General features: G+C 11.7%; 1 protein-coding gene across 1 annotated transcript; it reads right to left on the bottom strand.

The window, feature by feature from the left end:
• Positions 1-22771: 22771 nt before the first annotated feature.
• On the bottom strand, positions 22772-23917 carry LOC137615856 (piggyBac transposable element-derived protein 4-like). Its single transcript, XM_068345544.1, has one exon. The coding sequence runs from the start codon at positions 23915-23917 to the stop codon at positions 22772-22774; it is 1146 nt and encodes a 381-aa protein (XP_068201645.1).
• Between the last annotated feature and the right edge of the window lie 416 nt (positions 23918-24333).

Genomic DNA, 24333 nt, shown 5'->3' with positions numbered 1-24333 from the left:
TATAATTATAATTATAATTATAATTATAATTAAAATCAAAATTAAAATTATAATTATAATTATAATTATAATTATAATTATGATTATAATTATAATTATAATTAAAATTAAAATTGAAATTACAATTATAATTATAATTATAATTATAATTATAATTAGAATTAAAATTATAGTTAAAATTATAATTATAAATATAATTATAATTAAAATTAAAATTATAATTATAATTATAATTTTAATAATAATTAAAATCAAAATTAAAATTAAAATTGAAATTAAAATCAATATTGAAATAAAAATTAAAATTATAATTATAATTATAATTATATTTGAAATTAAAATTAAAATTAAAATTAAAATTAGAATTATAATTACAATTAAAATTGAAATTAAATCTAAAATTTTAAATGTAATTATAATTAAAATTAAAATTAAAATTAAAATTAAAATTATAATTATAATTATAATTATAAATAAAATTAAATTTGAAATAAAATTAAAATTAAAATCTAAATCAAAATTAAAACTAATATTAAAATTAAAAATAAATTAAAATTAAAATTAAAATCAAAATTGAAATTATAATTATAATTAAAATTAAAATTATAATTAAAAGTAAAATTAAAATTAAAATCCAAATTGAAAATGAGATTAAAATTATAATTATAATTGTAATTATAATTATATATAAAACTGGAATTAAAATTGAAATTAAAATTAAAATTATAATTATAATTATAATTATAATTATAATTATAATTATAATTATAATTAAAATTGAAATTAAAATTAAAATTATAATTATAATCATAATTATAATTATAATAATAATAATAATAATAATGATTAAGATTATAATTATAATTATAATTATAATTATAATTATAATTATAATTATAATTATTATTATTATTATAATTATAATTAAAATTAAAATCATAATTATAATCATAATTATAATTAAAATCAAAATTGAAATTAAAATTAAAATAAAAATTGATATTGAAATAAAAATTATAATTATAAATAAAATTATAATTATATTTAAAATCAAAGTTAAAATTTATAATCAAAATTAAAATTAAAATTATAATTAAAATTAATATTATAATTATAAATAAAATTGTAATTGAAATTAAAATTAAAATTAAAATCAAAATTAAAATTAAAATTATAATCAAAATTAAAATTATAATCAAAATTAAAATTGAAATTAGAATAAAAATTACAAATAAATTTAAAATTAAAATTACAATTATATTTACAATTATAATTATAATTATAATTAACATTAACATTAACATTAAAATTAGAATTCAAATCAAAATTAAAATTATAATTATAATTTTATTTGTAATTATGATTATAATTAGGATGAGAATTAAAATCAAAATTAAAAATAAAATTGAAATTAAAATTATAATTTTAAATATAATTATAATTATAATTATAATAATAATAATAATAATAATAATATTAATAATAATGATAATTATAATTTATATTATAGTTATAATTATAATTATAATTATAATTAAAATTGAAATTATAATTATAAATATAATTATAATTATAATTATAATTATAATTATAATTAAAATTAAAATTATAATTATAATTGAAATTAGAATTAACATTAAAATTGAAATTGAAATTATGAATATAATTATAATTATAATTATAATCATAATCAAAATTATAATGGAAATAAAAATAAAAATGGAAATTAAAATTAAAATTAGAATTAAAATGAAATTTAAAATATAATTATTATTATAATTATAATTATAATTAAAATTATAATTTTAATTTTGATTTTAATTTTAATTTTAATTTCAATTATAATTATAATTATAATTATAATTATAATTGAAATTAAAATTAACATGAACATTAAAATTTAAAATAAAATAAAATTGATATTAAAATTGAAATTAAAATTATAATTATATTTATAATTAAAATTGATATTAAAATTAAAATTAATATTAAAATTATAATTAAAGTTAAAATTAAAATTAAAATTAATATTATAATTATGATTATAATTAAAAATAAAATTAAAATCAAAATAAAAATTAAAATTATAATTATAATTATAACTAAAATTAGAATTAAAATTATAATTACAATTATAATTGAAATTAAAATCAAAATCAAAATTTAAATTGAAATTAATAATTAAATAAAAATTATAAATAAAATTAAAATTTTAATTATATTTGAAATTAAAATCAAAATTATAATTAAAATAATAATTAAAATTAAAATTAAAATTAAAATTAAAATTAAAATTATAATTGTAATTATAATTAGATTAGAATTAAAATTAAAATAAACATTAAGATTATAATCATTATTATAAATATAATTGAAATTAAAATTAAGATTAAAATCAAAATTAAAATTAAAATTGAAATTAAAATAAAAATAAAAATAAAAATTATAATTAAAATTATAATTATAATTGAAAATTAAATTAAATTTAGAATTCGTTATAATAATAATTACAATTAAAATTAAAATTAAGATTAAAATTGAAATTATAATCATAATTATAATTAAAATTAAAATTAAAATTAAAATTGAATTATAATTAAAAATAAAATTGAAACTAAAATTAAAATTATAATTATAATTATAATTATAATTATAATTATTATTAAAATTTAAATTAAGATAAAAATTAGAATCATAATTATAGTTATAATTGAAATTAAAATTAAAATTACAATTATAATTAAAATTAAAATTAAAATTAAAACTAAAATTGAAATAAAAAATATAATCAAAATCAAAATTTTAATTTTAATTAAATTGAAATTAAAATTAAAATTAGAAGTAGAATTAGTATTAGAATTAAAATTAAAATTAAAATTAAAATTAAAGTTAAAATTGAAATTGAAATTAAAATTATAATTATAATTATAATTATAATTATAACTATAATTATAATTAAAATAAAATCAAAATTAAAATTGAAATTAAAATTCAAATTTTAATTAGAATTATAATTATAATTAAAATTAAAATTAGAATTAAAATAAATATTATCATTAAAATTATATTTGTAAATATAATTGAAATTAAAATTAAAATCAAAATTAGATTTAAAATTATAATTATAGTAATTAAAATTAAAATCAATATTAAGATTGAAACTAAAATTAAAATTAAAATTAAAATTAAAATTAAAATTAAAATTGAAATTATAATTATAATTATAATTATAATTGTAATTGTAATTATTATTAAAATTATAATTATAATCACAATTAAAATTAAAATTAAAATTAAAATAATAATCAAAATCAAAATTAAAATTAAAATTAAAATTAATATTATAAATATAATTATAACCATAATTATAATTAAAATTAAAATTAAAATTAAAATCATACTTATAATTATAATTATGATTAAAATTAAAATCAAAATTAAAATTAAATTCAAAAATATAAATATAATTATAATAATAATTATAATTATAATTATAATTATAATTATAATTAAAATTAGAACTGAAATTAAGATTAAAATTAAAATTAAAATTAAAATTAAAATTAAAATTATAATTATAATTATGATTATAATTATAATTATAATTGATATAAAAATTAAAATTAAAATCAAAATTATAATTATAATTATAATTGAAATAAAATTAAAATTTGAATCAAAATTAGAATCAAAATTGAAATTGAGATTAAAATTAAAATTAAAATTATAAGTATGATTATAATTAAAATTATAATTAAAATTTAAATTAAAAATAAAATTGAAATTAAAATTGAAATTAAAATTATAATTATAATTAAAATTGAAATTAAGATTAAAATTAAAATTAGAATTAGAATTGGAATTATAATTATAATTAAAATTAATTTTAAATCAAAATTACAATAAAAATTAAAATTAAAATTAAAATTATAATTAAATTTGAAATTGAAATTAAAATTATAATTATAATTAAAATTGAAATTAAAATTAAAATTGATATCATAATTATGATTAGAATTAAAATAAAGATTGAAATCAAATTTAAAATTAAAACTAAAATTGAAATTAAAATTATATTTATAATTATAATTATAATTATAATTATAATCAAAATTAAAATTGAAATTAAAATTATAATAATAATTATAATTAAAATTAAAAATAAGATTAAAATTAAAATTAGAATTGAAATTGAAACTAAAATTGAATTTAAAATTATAATTATAATTATAATTATAATTATAATAAAAAATTAAAATTAAAATTGAAATTAGAATTAAAATTAAAATTATAATCATGATTGTAAATATGATTATAATTATAATTAGAATTGGAATTAAAATTAAAACTTAAATTAAGATTAAAATTGATATTAAACTTATAATTATAATTATAATTATGATTAGATTTAAAATTAAAATTAAAATTAAAAATAAAATTGAGATTAAAATTAGAATTAAAATTATGATTAAAATTATAATTAAAATTAAAATTAAAATTAAAATTATAATCATAATTAAAATCAAAATCAAAATTTGATTTGAATTAAAATTAAAATTATAATTATAATTATAATTATATATAAAATTTAAATTAAAAAAAAATTAAAATTATATTGATAATTATAATTATATTTATAATTAAATTTTAATTAAAATTAAAAATGAAACTGAAATTAAAATTACAATTATAATTATAATTATAATAATAATTAAAATTAAAATTAAAATTATAATTGAAATTAAAATTATAATTATAATTACAATTTTAAGAAAAATATAATTATAATTATAATTAAAATTATAATTATAATTATAATTAAAATTAAAACTATAATTAATATAAAAATTATAATTAAAATTAAAATTATAATTATAATTAGAATTAAAATTAAGATTAAAATTAAAATTAGAATTATAACAAGAAATAGAATTAAAATTAAAAGAAAAGTTAAAATTAAAATTGAAATTAAAATTATAATTATAATTATAATTATTATTATAATTATAACTATAATTATAATTATAATTAAAATTAAATTTAAGATTAAAGTTAAGATTAAAATTATAATTAAGATTACTTTTATAACAATAATTATAATTGAAATTGAAGTCAAAATTAAAATTAAAATTAAAATTGAACTTGTAATTATAATTGTAATTATAATTATGATTAGAATTCAAATAGATATTAAAATTATAATTATGATTGTAAATATAATTGAAATTAAAATTAAAATTGAAATTAAAATTGAAATTAATATTAAAATTATAATTATAATTATAATAATAATTATAATTATTATTAAAATTAAAATCATAATTATAATTATATTTATAATTATTTTCATAATTAAAATCAAAATTAGAATTATAATTATAATTATAGTTATAATTAAAATCATAATTAAAATTAAAATCATAATAATAATTATAATTATAATTATAATCATAATTATATCTAAAATTGAAATTAAAACTAAAATTCAAATTAAAATTATAATTAAAATTGGAATTGAAATTAAAATTGAAATTAGAATTAGAATTAGAATTAGAATTAGAATTAAAATTAAAGTTAAGAGTAAAATTGAAATTAAAATTATAATTATAATTATTATTATAATTATAATTATAATTAAAATTATAATTAAAATTTAAATTAAAATTAAAATCATAATTATGATTATAATTATAATTAAAATTAGAATTAAAATTAGGATTTAGATTAAAATTAAAATTAATATTATAATTATAATTTTAATAATAATCAAAATTATAATTAAAATTAAAATTAAAATTAGAATTAGAATTGAAATTAAAATTATAATTATAATTATAATCAAAATTAAAATTGAAATTAAAATTAAAAATAAAATTAACATTATAATTATAATTATAATTACAATTATAATTAAAATAGAAATTAAAATTTAAATTAAAATTATAATCTTAATTAGAATTAAAATTAAAATTAAAATTAAAATTAATATTAAAATTATAATTAAGATTAAAATTATAATTATAACTAAAATTATATTCATAATCAAAATTAAAGTTAAAATTAAAATTAAAAGTAAAATTAAAATTATAATTATAATTGAAATTAAAATTAAAATTAAAATTAAAACTAAAATTAAAATTATAATTATAATTAAAATTAAAATTAAAACTGAAATTAAAATTAAAATTAAAATTATAATTATAATTATAATTATAATTAACATTAACATTAACATTAACATTAAAATTAATATAAAAAAAAATAAAATTAAAATTAAAATCAAAATTATAATTATAATTATGTTTAAAATTATGATTATAATCAAAATTAAAATTAAAATCAACATTAAAATTTAAATTAAAATTATATTTATAATAATAATAATAATAATAATAATAATAATAATAATAATGATAATAATTTTAATTATAATTATAATCATAATCATAATTAAAATTATAATTAAAATTAAAATAAAAATTGAAATTATATTTATAATTATAATTATAATTATAATTATAATTATAATTATAATTATAATTATAATTATAATTATAATTATAATTATAATTATAATTATAATTATAATTATAATTAAAATTAAAATTATAAATATAATTATAATTATATTTATAATCATAATTGAAATTATAATTAAAATTAAAATAATAATTAAAATTAGAATAAAAAAATAAAATTATAATTATAATTAGAATTAAAATTGAAATTAAAATTAGAATTAAAATTAGAATTAAAAACAAAATTAAAGTTAGAATTAAAATTATAATTAAAATTGAAATTAAAATCAAAATTATAATTATAATTATAATTATAATTAAAATTAAAATTAAAATTAAAATTATAATCAAAATTATAATTATAATTATAATTATAATTAAAATTAAAATAAAATTGAAATTAAAATTAAAATCAAAGATAAAAATAAAATTTAAATTAAAAATAAAATTAAAATTAGAATTAAAATTAATATTATAATTATATTAAAATTAAAATTATAAATATAATTAAAATTAAAATTAAAATTGAAATTTAAATTAAAATTGAAATTATAATTATAATTGTAATTATAATTATATATAAAACTGAAATTGAAATTAAAATTAAAATTAAAATTATAATTATAATTATAATTATAATTATAATTATCATTAAAATTCAAATTCAAATTCAAATTCAAATTATAATTATAATTATAATCATAATTATAATTATAATTATAATTATAAATATAATTATAATTATAATTATAATCAAAATTGAAATTAAAGTTAAAATTATAATTACAATTATAATTAAATTTTAATTAAAATTAAAATTGAAATTAAAATTAAAATTATAATTATAATTAAAATTAAAGTTAAGATTAAAATTGAAGTTAAAATTATAATTATAATTAAAATTGAAATTAGAATTAAAATAAATATTAAAATTCTAATTATAATTGTAAATATATTTGAAAATAAAATCAAAATTGAAATTAAAATTAAAATCATAATTTTAATTATAATTATACTTATAATTATAATCAAAATTAAAATTAAAATTAAAATTATAAATAAAATTAAAATTATAAATATAATTGAAATTAAAATTAAAATTATAATTATATTTAAAATTAATATTAAAATTAAAATTCAAATTAAAATTAAAATTATAATTATAATTATAATTAAAATTAAAATTAGAATTAAAATTAGAATTTAAATTAAAATTAAAATTAATATCATAATTATAATTATAATTATAATTATAATTATAATTATAATTAAAATTAAAATAAGAATTAAAATTGAAATTAAAATTATAATTATAATTATAATTAAAATTAGAATTAAAATTGAAATTAATAATAAAATAAAAAATATAATTATAATTATAATTACAATTATAATTAAAATTGAAATTAAAATTAAATTGAAATAATCTTAATTAAAATTAAAATTAAAATTAACATTAAAATTAGAATTAAAATTAAAATTAATATTATAATTATAACTAAAATCATATTCATAATTGAAATTAAAATTAAAATTAAAATTAAAACTAAAATTAAAATTATAATTATAATTAAAATTAAAATTAAAATTAAAATTAAAATTAAAAAAAAACTAAAATTATAATTATAATTATAATTATGATTAAAATTAAAATTGAAATTAAAATTAAAATTAAAATTATAATTACAATTGTAGTTATGATTTTAATTATATTTAACATTACCATTAACATTAACATTAAAATTAATATAAAAATAAAATCAAAATTAAAATTAAAATTAATATTATGATTATAATTATGTTTGAAATTATGATTATAATCAAAATTAATATTAAAATCAATATTAAAATTTAGATTAAAATTATATTTATAATAATAATGATAATAATAATAATAATAATAATAATAATAATAATAATAATAATAATAGTAATAATAATAATAATAATAATTATAATCATAATCATAATTAGAATTATAATTAAAATAAAAATTAAAATTGAAATTATATTTATAATTATAATTATAATTATAATTATAATTATAATTATAATTAAAATTAAAATTAAAATTATAATTAAAATAAAAATTTAAATTGAAATTAATATTAAAATTATAATTATAATTAAAATTAAAATTGAAATTAGAATTAGAATTAGAATTAGAATTAGAATTAAAATTGAAATTAAAATTAAAATTAAAATTATAATCATAATTATAATCAAAATAAAAAAATTAAAATTGAAATTAAAATTAAAACTGAAATGAAAATTAACATTAATATAAAAATTGAAATAAAAATTAAAATTATAATCATAATTATAATTATAATTAAATTTATAATCAAAATTAAAAATAATATTAAAACCAAAATTAAAATTATAATTATAAATATAATTATAATATAAATTAAAATTAAAGTTAAAATCAAAATTAAAATTAAAATTAAAATTATAATTAAAATTAAAGTTAAGATTAACATTAAAATTAGAATTGAAATTAAGATTAAAATTGAAATTATAATTATAATTAAAATTAAAATCAAAATTGAAATTGAAATTAAAATTAAAAATAAATTTATAAGTTTAATTATAATTAACATTAACATTAACATTAAAATTAAAATTAAAATTAATATTAATATTACAATTATGATTATGATTAGAAATAAAATTAAAATCAAAATTAAAATAATAATTCTAATCAGCAATAATAATAATAATAATTATTATTTTTCAATATAATTATAATTATAATTATAATTAAAATTATAATTTACATTAAAATTATAATTGAAATTATAATTGAAATTATAATTATAATTATAATTATAATTATAATTAAAATTATAATTAAAATTAATATTAAAATTATTATTAGAATTATAATTATAATCATACTTAAAATTAAAATTAAAATTAAAATTATAATTGAAATTAGAATTAGAATTAAAATTATAATTATAATTATAATTATGATTATAATTTTAATTTTATTTGTAATTTTAATTATAATTATATTTATAATTATAATTAAAATTGAAATTAAAATTAAAATTGACATTAACATTTACATTAAAATTAGATTTATAATTAAAATAAAAATTATAACAAAAATAAAATATAATTAAAATTAAAATTATAATTAAAATTAAAATTAAAATTAGAATTAAAATTACAATTATAAATAAAATTGAAATTAAAATTAAGATTAAAATTGAAATTAAAATCAAAATTATAATTATAATTATAATTATAATTAAAATTAAAATTAAAATTAAAATTATAATTATGATTATAATTATAATTATAATTATAATTAAAATCAAAATAAAATTGAAATTAAAATTAAAATCAAAATTAAAAATAAAATTAAAATTAAAAATAAAATTAAAATTAGAATAAAAAAATAAAATTATAATTATAATTAGAATTAAAATTAAAATTGAAATTAAAATTAAAATTAAAATTAGAATTAAAAACAAAATTGAAGTTAGAATTAAAATTATAATTAAAATTGAAATTAAAATCAAAATTATAATTATAATTATAATTATAATTAAAATTAAAATTAAAATTAAAATTATAATCAAAATTATAATTATAATTATAATTATAATTATAATTAAAATAAAATTGAAATTAAAATTAAAATCAAAATTAAAAATAAAATTTAAATTAAAAATAAAATTAAAATTAGAATTAAAATTAATATAATTATATTAAAATTAAAATTATAAATATAATTAAAATTAAAATTAAAATTGAAATTTAAATTAAAATTGAAATTATAATTATAATTGTAATTATAATTATATATAACACTGAAATTGAAATTAAAATTAAAATTGAAATTATAATTATAATTATAATTATAATTATAATTATCATTAAAATTCAAATTCAAATTCAAATTCAAATTATAATTATAATTATAATTATAATTATAATTATAATTATAATTATAATTATAATTATAATTGTAATTATAATCATAATTATAATTATAATTATAATTATAAATATAATTATAATTATAATTATAATCAAAATTGAAATTAAAGTTAAAATTATAATTTCAATTATAATTAAATTTTAATTAAACTTAAAATTGAAATTAAAATTAAAATTATAATTATAATTAAAATTAAAGTTCAGATTAAAATTGAAGTTAAAATTATAATTATAATTAAAATTGAAATTAGAATTAAAATAAATATTAAAATTCTAATTATAATTGTAAATATATTTGAAAATAAAATTAAAATTAAAATTAAAATTGAAATTAAAATTAAAATCATAATTTTAATTATAATTATACTTATAATTATAATCAAAATTAAAATTAAAATTAAAATTATAAATAAAATTAAAATTATAAATATAATTGAAATTAAAATTAAAATTATAATTATATTTAAAATTAATATTAAAATTAAAATTCAAATTAAAATTAAAATTATAATTATAATTATAATTAAAATTAAAATTAGAATTAAAATTAGAATTTAAATTAAAATTAAAATTAATATCATAATTATAATTATAATTATAATTATAATTATAATTATAATTATAATTAAAATTAAAATAAGAATTAGAATTGAAATTAAAATTATAATTATAATTATAATTAAAATTAGAATTAAAATTGAAATTAAAAATAAAATAAAAAATATAATTATAATTATAATTACAATTATAATTAAAATTGAAATTAAAATTAAATTGAAATAATCTTAATTAAAATTAAAATTAAAATTAACATTAAAATTAAAATTAAAATTAATATTATAATTATAACTAAAATCATATTCATAATTGAAATTAAAATTAAAATTAAAATTAAAACTAAAATTAAAATTATAATTATAATTAAAATTAAAATTAAAGTTAAAATTAAAATTAAAAAAAAACTAAAATTATAATTATAATTATAATTATAATTAAAATTAAAATTGAAATTAAAATTAAAATTAAAATTATAATTACAATTGTAATTATGATTTTAATTATATTTAACAATACCATTAACATTAACATTAAAATTAATATAAAAATAAAATTAAAATTAAAATTAAAATTAATATTATGATTATAATTATGTTTGAAATTATGATTATAATCAAAATTAATATTAAAATCAATATTAAAATTTAGATTAAAATTATATTTATAATAATAATAATGATAATAATAATAATAATAATAATAATAATAATAATAATAATAATAATAATAATAATAATAATAATAACAATAATAATAATAATAGTAATAATAATAATAATAATAATAATAATTATAATCATAATCATAATTAGAATTATAATTAAAATAAAAATTAAAATTGAAATTATATTTATAATTATAATTATAATTATAATTATAATTATAATTATAATTATAATTATAATTATAATTAAAATTATAATTATAATTAAAATTAAAATTAAAATTATAAATATTACTATAATTATAGTTATAATCATAATTGAAATTATAATTGAAATTAAAATAATAATTATAATTAGAATTAGAATTAAAATTATAATTATAATCAAAATTAGAATTAAATTAAAATCAAAATTAAAATTAGAATTAGAATTAAAATCAAAATTAAAGTTAGATTCAAAATTAAAATTAAAATCATAATTATAATTATAATTATAATTATAATTATAATTATATTTAAAATATAATTAAAATGAAAATTAAAATCATAATTATAATTATAATTAAAACTATAATTATAATTAAAATTAAAATCAAAATTAAGATTAAAATGAAAATTAAAATTATAATTATAATTATAATTATAATTATAATTATAATTATAATTATAATTATAATTATAGTTTAAAATTAATATTAAAATTATGATAATAATTGTAAATATAATTGAAAATGCAATTAAAATTAAAATTAAAATTAAAATTATAATTAAAATAAAAATTAAAATTGAAATTAATATTAAAATTATAATTATAATTAAAATTAAAATTGAAATTAGAATTAGAATTAGAATTAGAATTAGAATTAAAATTGAAATTAAAATTAAAATTAAAATTATAATCATAATTATAATCAAAATAAAAAAATTAAAATTGAAATTAAAATTAAAACTGAAATGAAAATTAACATTAATATAAAAATTGAAATAAAAATTAAAATTATAATCATAATTATAATTATAATTAAATTTATAATCAAAATTAAAAATAATATTAAAACCAAAATTAAAATTATAATTATAAATATAACTATAATAAAAATTAAAATTAAAATTAAAATCAAAATTAAAATTAAAATTAAAATTATAATTAAAATTAAAGTTAAGATTAACATTAAAATTAGAATTGAAATTAAGATTAAAATTGAAATTATAATTATAATGAAAATTAAAATCAAAATTGAAATTGAAATTAAAATTAAAAATAAATTTATAAGTTTAATTATAATTAACATTAACATTAACATTAAAATTAAAATTAAAATTAATATTAATATTACAATTATGATTATGATTAGAAATAAAATTAAAATCAAAATTAAAATAATAATTCTAATCATAGCAATAATAATAATAATAATTATTATTTTTCAATATAATTATAATTATAATTTTAATTAAAATTATAATTTAGATTAAAATTATAATTGAAATTATAATTAAAATTATAATTATAATTATAATTATAATTATAATTAAAATTATAATTAAAATTAATATTAATATTATTATTAGAATTATTATTATAATCATACTTAAAATTAAAACTAAAATTAAAATTATAATTGAAATTAGAATTAGAATTAAATTTATAATCATAATTATAATTATGATTATAATATTAATTTTATTTGTAATTTTAATTATAATTATATTTATAATTATAATTAAAATTGAAATTAAAATTAAAATTGACATTAACATTTACATTAAAATTAGATTTATAATTAAAATAAAAATTATGACAAAAATAAAATATAATTATAATTAAAATTATAATTAAAATTAAAATTAAAATTAGAGTTAAAATTACAATTATAAATAAAACTGAAATTAAAATTAAGATTAAAATTGAAATTAAAATCAAAATTATAATTATAATTATAATTATAATTATAATTAAAATTAAAATTAAAATTATAATTATGATTATAATTATAATTATAATTATAATTAAAATCAAAATAAAATTGAAATTAAAATTAAAATCAAAATTAAAAATAAAATTAAAATTAAAAATAAAATTAAAATTAGAATTGAAAGTAATATTATAATTATATTAAAATTAAAATTATAAATATAATTAAAATTATAATTAAAATTAAAATTGAAATTAAAATTGAAATTATAATTATAATTGTAATTATAATTATATATAAAACTGAAATTGAAATTAAAATTAAAATTAAAATTATAATTATAATTATAATTAAAATTTTAATTATAATTAAAATTAAAATTAAAATTAAAATTAAAATTAAAATTATGATTATAATTATAATTATAATTATAATTATAATTATAATTGGAATTATAATTGTAAATATAATTATAATTTTAATTATAATCAAAATTAAAATTAAAGTTAAAATTATAATTACAATTATATTTAAATTTAAATTAAAATTAGAATTGAAATTAAAATTAAAAATATAATTATAATTAAAATTAAAGTTAAGATTAAAATTGAAGTTAAAATTATAATTATAATTATAATTATAATTATAATTATAATTATAATTATAATTATAATTAAATTTGGAATTAAAATTAAAATTAAAATTATAATTATAATTAAAATTATAACTATAATTATAATTAAAATTAAAATCAAAATTAAAATCAATATTAAAGTTAAAATTTAAATTATAGTTATAATTATAATCATAATTAAAATTTAAATTAGAATTAAAATAAATATTAAAATTCTAATTATAATTGTAAATATATTTGAAAATAAAATTAAAATTAAAATCAAAATTAAAATTAAAATTAAAATTATAAATAAAATTAGAATTATAAATATAATTGAAATTAAAATTAAAATTATAATCATAATTATAATTAAAATTAAAATTAAAATCAAAATTAAAATTATAATTATAATTATAATTAAAATTAAAATTATAATTGAAATTAGAGTTAAAATTAAAATTAAAATTAAAATTATAATTATAATTATAATTATAAATATAATTATAATTATAATTATAATTATGATTAAAATTAAAATTAGAATTGAAATTGAAATTAAAATTATGATTATAATTATAATTAAAATTAAAATTAAAATTGAAATTAAAAATTAAATTAATTATATAATTTTAATTATAATTACAATTATAATTAAAATTGAAATTAAAATTAAATTAAATAATCTTAATTATAAATAAAATTGAAATTAAAATTAAAATTAACATTAAAATTAAAATTAAAATGATAATTATAATTATAACTAAAATTATATTCATAATCAAAATTCAAATTCAAATTAAAATTTAACCTAAAATTGAAATTATAATTATAATTAAAATTAAAATAAAAGTTAAAATTAAAATTATAGAAAACCAAAATTATAATTATAATTATAATTATAATTATAATTATAAATAAAAATTAAAATTGAAATTAAAATTAAAATTAAGATTATAATTACAATTATAATTATAATTATAATTATATTTAACATTACCATTAACATTAACATTAAAATTAATATGAAAAAAAAATTAAAATTAAAATTAAAATTAAAATTATAATTATAATTATGTTTGAAATTATGATTATAATCAAAATTAAAATTAAAATCAATATTAAAATTTAAATTAAAATTATATTTATGATAATAATAATAATAATAATAATAATAATAATAATAATAATAATGGAAATAATAATAATAATAATTATAATCATAATCATAATTAAAATTATAATTAGAATAAAAATTAAAATTGAAATTATATTTATAATTATAATTATAATTATAATTATAATTATAATTATAATTATAATTAAAATTATAATTATAATTAAAATTAAAATTAAAATTATAAATATTATTATAATTATATTTATAATCATAATTGAAATTATAATTGAAATTAAAATAATATTTAAAATTAGAATAAGAATTAAAATTATAATTATAATTAAAATTAGAATTAAATTGAAATTAAAATTAGAATTAGAATTAGAATTAAAATCAAAATTAAAGTTATAATTAAAATTAAAATTAAAATCATAATTATAATTATAATTATAATTATAATTATAATTATAATTATATTTAAAATTAAAATTAAAATCAAAATTAAAACCATAATTAAATTTATAATTAAAACTATAATTATAATTAAAATTAAAATCAAAATTAAAATGAAAATGAAAATGAAAATTTTAATTATAATTATAATTATAATTATAATTATAATTATAATTATAATTATAATTATAATTATAATTATAATTATAATTTAAAAAAAAAAGGTTTTTCTCACGTGACTCACCCCCGTGACTGAATTTGTGGGTGATCGACCTGCAGGAGGTGTCTCCCCTACACGCTCTAGTAGTGTCCAGATGTGCATTGCTGTAGCTGTACTCCTTCCCCGATTTCTGAGACGCGTCGGGGTCGTTCGCGACCGAGTTTACCCTTCTAAGGTAGTTTGCATAATTATCAAAGTTATTACGTATTATGAAATTGTCGTAGAATCGTGCAACTTGTATAGGTTATCAGTTGTGGAAAGTCTTGGTGGATTGTTTGGCTACCATGTGCATGATTTTTTTTTAGTTAAAATGTCGTTCATCACCACGAGGACCATTTTACCGCGAGTGCCCCTTTTTCATTTTTTTTTCATTTTTTTGCCAAGTCATTTTTCCGTAAGATATTGCCAAATAGGGTCGTAAAACTTTTGCTTGTTTAGTGTTGGAAAGTGTGTCTAGATGATCTGGCTACCCATGCATGACTTTGTTTTTGTCAGATACGACGTAGTTATTGGTATATTGGGTATTTAACTGCGGTTACCAATTTCTGTTTTTTTTCAATATTTGTAAAAATTACTATGTAGTAAGGAATTGCCGTATATTATTCATTTTTTTTTCATGTTTATGTGTTAGAAAGTGTGCCTTGATGGTTGAGCTAACACGTGCATGTCTTTTTTTTTATCTGAGATGCCGTATATTAGAATGTCGGGCATTTTACCGCGAGTGTCCCTTTTTCATTTTTTTTCATTTTTTTGCCAAGTCATTTTTCCGTAAGATATTGCGAAATAGTGTCGTAAAACTTTTGCTTTTTTAGTGTTGGAAAGTGTGTCTAGATGATCTGGCTACCCATGCGTGATTTTGTTTTTGTCAGATACGACGTAGATATTGGTATATTGGGTATTTAACTGCGGTTGCCAATTTCTGTTTTTTTTTCAATATTTGTAAAAATTTTCTACGTAGTAAGGAATTGCCGTATATTATTGATTTTTTTTTCATGTTTATGTGTTAGAAAGTGTGCCTTGATGGTTGGGCTAACATGTGCATGTCTTTTTTTTTATCTGAGATGCCGTATATTAGAATGTTGGGCATTTTTCCGCGAGTGCCCCTTTTTATTTGTTTTGCATTTTTTTGCTTAGTCATGTTACCGTAAGGAATTGGCAAGTAGTGTCGCAAAACTTATATTTTTATAGTGTTGGAAAGTGTTTCTAGATGATCTGGCTACCCATGCCTATTTTTTTTAGCCAGATATGGCGTATATATAAGTATGTGTTCGATTTTCCTGTGATTGCCATTTTTTCGTTTTTTCCCATTTCTTTCAAAATTACTACGTACTAAGGAACTATCACAGAGTAATATTTCATTTATATGTTTATTTGTCGGAAATTGTGCCTTGATGGTTTGCCTAGCACGTGGCTGAAATTTTTTTTTCTGAAATGCCGTATATTAGAATGGCCATTTTTCCACGAGTGCCCCTTTTTATTTGTTTTGCATTTTTTTGCTTAGTCATGTTACCGTAAGGAATTGGCAAGTAGTGTCGCAAAACTTATAATTTTATAGTGTTGGAAAGTGTTTCTAGATGATCTGGCTACCCATGCCTATCTTCTTTTTTTAGCCAGATATGGCGTATATATAGGTATGTGTTCGATTTTCCTGTGATTGCCATTTTTTTCGTTTTTTCCCATTTCTTTCAAAATTACTACGTACTAAGGAACTATCACAGAGTAATTATTCATTTAGATGTTTATTTGTCGGAAAATGTGCCTTGATGGTTTGCCTAGCACGTGGCTGAATTTTTTTTTCTGAAATGCCGTATATTAGAATGTTAGCCATTTTTCCGCGAGTGCCCCGTTTTATTTGTTTTGCATTTTTTTGCTTAGTCATGTTACCGTAAGGAATTGGCAAGTAGTGTCGCAAAACTTATATTTTTATAGTGTTGGAAAGTGTTTCTAGATGATCTGGCTACCCATGCCTATCTTTTTTTTAGCCAGATATGGCGTATATATAGGTATGTGTTCGATTTTCCGGTGATTGCCATTTTTTCGTTTTTACCCAATTCTTTCAAAATTACTACGTACTAAGGTACTATCACAGAGTAATGATTCCTCTAGATGTTTATTTGTCGGAAAATTTTGTTTACTCTTTTTTTTGATTGAATATCATCAAATTTTTTAGCTAAAATATATTGTTTTACATTTTTTTTTTCGATTTTATTTCCCTTCAAAAAAATTTTTTTGGGTCAGAATTTTAATTTTATAGTCGTAAAATAATCGACAATTATCCAGCAACCCACCATACAATTTTTATGCATATCCAATAATGATTAGATTAGTAAATAACACCTTGAAATTGACATACCCTTCCTACATTTCAAGTGGCAGATTAGGGAGTCTGAGTCAGTGTGGTTGGCGGCCATTTTGTGGACATATCCTAAGCGTAAGCTGCCCTATCTATATATATTCTTGTTCCCTATAGAATTTGTGATATTTTGGTATATTTTTACCTGCATAAATATCATATTATATATTAAATATATGTATTTTTTTACGAAATTTCTAAGTACTCAAAAAATTACCTTTAGATATGGCCCCTGATATAAATGTAATTTACAAAATAATGAAGATTTTTTTACATATTTCTATTTTAGGATAACATATGTTTATTCCCTAAAAAAATTAGCCACTTCCTATTTCATTTGGGTACCCAAAAAAATTCATGAAATTTGGACAAATTTTTTTGGCCAAAAAAAGTTACCCTTTTTTTCTCATTTCAGATCTTCACCTCCATGGGTCTGACTTCATCCAAAATACATCAAGATGTGTCCTAAACATTCAAGAATCAATTCCTAAAAGGAATTGTGTATATATGTATAAACTTTTTTTTTATGAATTTTTATGTCAGGTCTTTTTTTTCTACTTAATTTTCAAAAATATTTATAATAAATAGTTTTTCTGCAGATGAGTAGTATTTATCTTTACAGTTGTTTTAAGCATTCATTGAAGTTTTTTTTGGCAAAAGAAAAAAGGAGGTTACTGCAAAAACTGATTTTTCAAGAATTTTTTTTGGCGTCGGGGTCGTTCGCGTCCGAGTATACCCTTAAAGGGGTGTCCGAGGAGCGTACCTATCCAGGGTTATAATTATAATTATAATTATAATTAAAATGAATATTAAAATTATAATAATAGTTGTAAATATAATTGAAATTGCAATTAAAATTAAAATTAAGATTAAAATTAAAATTATAATTAAAATAAAAATTAAAATTGAAATTAATATTAAAATTATAATTATAAATAAAATTAGAATTAAAATTAAAATTTCAATTATAATTAAAATTTAAATTGAAATTAAAATTAGAATTAGAATTAGAATTAGAATTAAAATTGAAATTAAAATTAAAATTAAAATTACAATCATAATCATAATCCAAATAAAAAAATTAAAATTGAAATTAAAATTATAACTGAAATGAAAATTAACATTAATATGAAAATTGAAATTAAAATTAAAATTATAATTATAATTATAATTATAATTATATATATAATCAAAATGTAAAATTATAATTTTAAATATAATTATAATATAAATTAAAATTGAAATTAAAATCAAAATTAAAATTAGAATTAAAATTAAAATTATAATTAAAATTAAAGTTGAAATTGAAATTAAAATCAAAAATAAATTTATAATTTTAATTATAATTAACATTAACATTAACATTAAAATTGAAATTAAAATTAATATTATATTTACAATTATGATTATGATTAGAAATAAAATTAAAATCAAAATTAAAATAATAATTATAATCATAGCAATAATAATAATAATAATAATTATTTTTATTTTTCAATATAATTATAATTATTATAATTAAAATTATAATTAAGATTAAAATTATAAATGAAATTATAATTGAAATTATAATTATAATTATAAATATAATTATAATTATAATTATAATTATAATTATAATTATAATTATAATTATAATTATAATTATAATTATAATTAAAATTAAAATTAAAATTAAAATTATTATTATAATTATAATTATAATCATACTTAAAATTAAAATTAAAATCAAAATTATAATTAAACTTAGAATTAGAATTAAAATTATAATTATAATTATAATTATGATTATAATTTTAATTTTATTTGTAATTTTAATTATAATTATAATTATAATTAAAATTAAAATTAAAATTAAAATTGACATTACCATTTACATTAATATTAAAATTATAATTAAAATTAGAATTATAACTAAAATTAAAATTAAAAATATAATTAAAATTAAAATTAAAATTATAATTATAATTAAAATTAAAAAAAATTAAAATTATAATTATAAATAAAATTGAAATTAAAATTAAAATTAAAATTAAAATTAAAATCAAAATTATAATTATAATTATAAATATAATTGAAATTAAAATTAAAGTTAAATTATAATTATGATTATAATTATAATTATAATTATAATTATTATTATAATTAAAATTAAAATAAAATTGAAATTAAAATTAAAATCAAAATTAAAATTAAAAATAAAATTAAAATTAGAAATAAAATTAAAATTAGAATTAAAATTAATATTATAATTATAATTAAAATTGAAATTATAATTATAATTAAAATTAAAATTAAAATTGAAATTGAAATTAAAATTAAAATTATAATTAAAATTGTAATTATAATTATATATAAAACTGAAATTGAAATTAAAATTAAAATTAAAATTATAATTATAATTATAATTATAATTATAATTATAATTAAAATTGAAATTAAAATTAAAATTAAAATTAAAATTAAAATTATAATTATAATTTTAATTATGATTATAATCATAATTATAATTATAATTATAATTCAAATCAAAATTGAAATTAAAGCTAAAATTATAATTATAATTATAATTAAATTATAATTAAAATTAAAATTGAAATTAAAATTAAAATTATAATTATAATTAATATCAAAATTATAATTAAAATTAAAATTAAGATTAAGAATAAAATTAAAATTAAAATTAAAACTTAAATTGAAATTAAAATTATAATTATAATTATAATTATAATTATAATTATAATCAAAATTAAAATTAAAATTAAAATTATAATAATAATTATAATTAAAATCAATATTAAGATTAAAATTGAAATTAAATTTGAAACTAAAATTGAAATTAAAATTATAATTGTAATTATAATTATAATTATAATCAAAAATAAAATTAAAATTAAAATTAAAATTATAAATAAAATTGAAATTATAATCATGATTATTATTATAATTATAATTATAATTAGAATTAGAATTAAAATTAAAACTTAACTTAAGATTAAAATTAAAATTAAACTTATAATTATAATTATAATTAAAAGTAAATTTAAAATAGAATTAAAATTTAAAAAAAATTAAGTTTAAAATTAAAATTAAAATTTTAATTAAAATTATAATTAAAATTAAAATTATAATCCTAATTAAAATTGAAATTAAAATTATAATTAAAATTAAAATTAAAATTAAAATTAAAATTATAATTATATATAAAATTAAAATTTAAATTTAAATCAAAATTTAAATTATATCTATAATTATAATTATGTTTATAATTAAATTATAATTAAAATTATAAAGGAAACTAGAATTAAAATTATAATCATAATTATAATTATAATAATAATTAAAATTAAAATTAAAATTATAATTAAAATTAAAATTAAAATTATAATTATAATTATAATTATAATTATAGTTATAATTATAATTATAATTATAATTATAATTATAATTATAATTATAATTATAATTGTAATTATTATCATAATTATAATTAAAACTAAAATTACAATAAAAATTATAATTAAAATTAAAATTATAATTATAATTAAAATTGAAATGAAAATGAAAATTAAAATTAGAATAATGATTAAAATTAGAATCAGAATTAAAATTATCCTGTTAAGCGTCCCCCCTGGATCACGTTGCCGCTACCGTACCGTCACGCCTTTTTTGCCCTGAGCGGTTATTTCACTAATGATAATTTTTCAAAGTTAATATAGTTTTTTATGCTCATAATTCATATATATAGTTAAAAGTAGGAATATTAATTAAATGTTGGAATAAAAAAAAACTAATACTTCTATTATATTATTTCAAAAGGCTTCAAAATACTGGATGAGCAATATACATATATGTACTATTATTCTTTTGTGTGCCATTCCCTAAGGCAAGGGGCTACACACAATACTACTTCACAGTCCTTGCACCAATATGAGCTCTCCTTTCTTATGTTGTTCTTCCGGCACTGTGCACAAGTACTTAGAGGCCTCTTCTTTTTGTCTGTAGGTGGACAATAATCAGGAAAGTGTCTGCCAATCATTCGCAAAGGTTTCGCTGCAAATCGTGGGGGCCTGCGCAAAGGAACAGGTCTTTCTTCAGCATATTTGATGATCAGCCTTTCACTAATCCTCAAAATAAACTCACGTCTTACAACCCTCCCCCCAAGAGCTCGATAAGTAATATAGCAATTCAGAACAGACATGTCTAACAAATGTCGAAATACTTTCTTGTAATATTTCTTCAGTCTATTTCTTGCAGTCGAAAAATGAAACAAAATGTTATCAGACAAATCAACCTCGCCCATGTTTGCATTATAATCTGCAACTGCCTTTGGTTTATAAATTTCTTTCCCTCTCCTAGATTTTACTTTTATCATAGAGTCATCATGCATTGTACTCAGAACTCATACATCCTTTTTATCTTTCCATTTTAGTACCATAGATTTATTTCGGAATTCTGCTACTTTTTCACCTTTTTTCAGTTTAGTTCCTTTTATTTTTGCTGGCACGTCCTTTCTAGTGACCCTTACAGTACCGACAGTATCAGTTTCCTCATCAACAAGTGAATCTGCTAATGTTGAACTTGTATAAAAATTATCTGTATATAAACAATAGCCCTTGTTCAAAAGAGGATCCATAAGAGAGGAAACAATCCTATTAGACACAGGAATATCCATATATTTTTCCATGTATTGCGAGTCTTTACCTGTATAAATGAAAAAGTTCCATATATAACCAGTAGAACTTTCAATAAGTTCATAGAACTTTATTCCAAACCTTTTACGTTTAGCTGGTATATACTGAACCCATGATAAATTTCCCTTCCATCCTAACAAAGACTCATCCACAGATACGTTCCTACTTGGAATGTAATTGTTCATAAATTTCTTCAAAATAAGATCACTGACGGGTTTTATTTTTGCTAACTTTCTACCTGGTCCATCTTGTATAGTGGTATTGTCAACCAAATGTAAGAATTTATGCAAGAAATCAAATCTACGACCACTCATTATCTTTCGAAAGAAAGGAGAAGAAACACTCTCTCGAGTTGAGAAATACATAGAATTATCACACTTAGAATCAATGCCCTGTAAAATAAGTAGACCTATAAAGACTATCATTTCACTTGCGCAAGTGTCAAACCATTTATGTACTCGTGATTGCGGTGACAGATGTTCTACATTCTCATCTATAAATTGATTAGCAAATCTGTTTGCTTCTTTCACTAAATAATCAATAATTTCATCATCAAAGTATTTCTCAAAATATTCTAATGGGTTCTCTTTATCTTCAACGGTAAATTTTACGCCAGGATCAGCAACAAAAGCAAAGGGATCTCTCTCTCTCCCTCTGGTTGTCCAGTCAGTCCGCAATGAGAAGTCATCTTCGCTCTCTGCATCGGAAGAAAAGTTTGTTTCTTCAATATCCTCATCACTGGAGGATTCAGAACTAGTGCTCTCATCGTCAAAAGGGTTATCATTATCAGATTCCTCATCAAGAATAGCATTTACTTCATCTAAAGAAACAACCTTCCTCTTTAGGCCGCTCATTGTAGAAGGAACAGCAAACTACCTTCTCTGCATGAACGCCTGAAGCGCACTGAGGGGAAACCAGTTTTCTAAGTTATCAAGCTACCTTCAGAAAAATAGTTGCCAGACATCATATGAGTTTCTATTTACAGCTTACATATGCTGAGAGTGTTGCCTATTAGTGATCCTACACTTTACTATACGAGTAAACGTTTTATCACGAGACTGACGACTTGAGATGAACAGATAAAGTCATGAACGAAGTATACCGTTGAAGGCGGTACCGGGTAGATAGTGGTGAACGGTTTTATCTCGTGGGTGACGGTTAACAGGTTAAAGTTAAAATTAAAATTGAAATTAAAATTATAATTATAATTATAATTATAATTATAATTATATTTAAAATTTAAATTAAAATTAAAATAATGATTATAATT

This window comes from Palaemon carinicauda, chromosome 22 (genome assembly GCF_036898095.1).
Source record: "Palaemon carinicauda isolate YSFRI2023 chromosome 22, ASM3689809v2, whole genome shotgun sequence".
NCBI classification, from domain to species: Eukaryota; Metazoa; Arthropoda; class Malacostraca; order Decapoda; family Palaemonidae; genus Palaemon; species Palaemon carinicauda.
This window is presented reverse-complemented; position numbering and strand designations above follow the sequence as displayed.

Bases quoted from the DNA above. Each gene is read 5' to 3' on its own strand.
- LOC137615856 (XM_068345544.1), bottom strand. From the start codon at position 23,917: ATGAGCGGCCTAAAGAGGAAGGTTGTTTCTTTAGATGAAGTAAATGCT.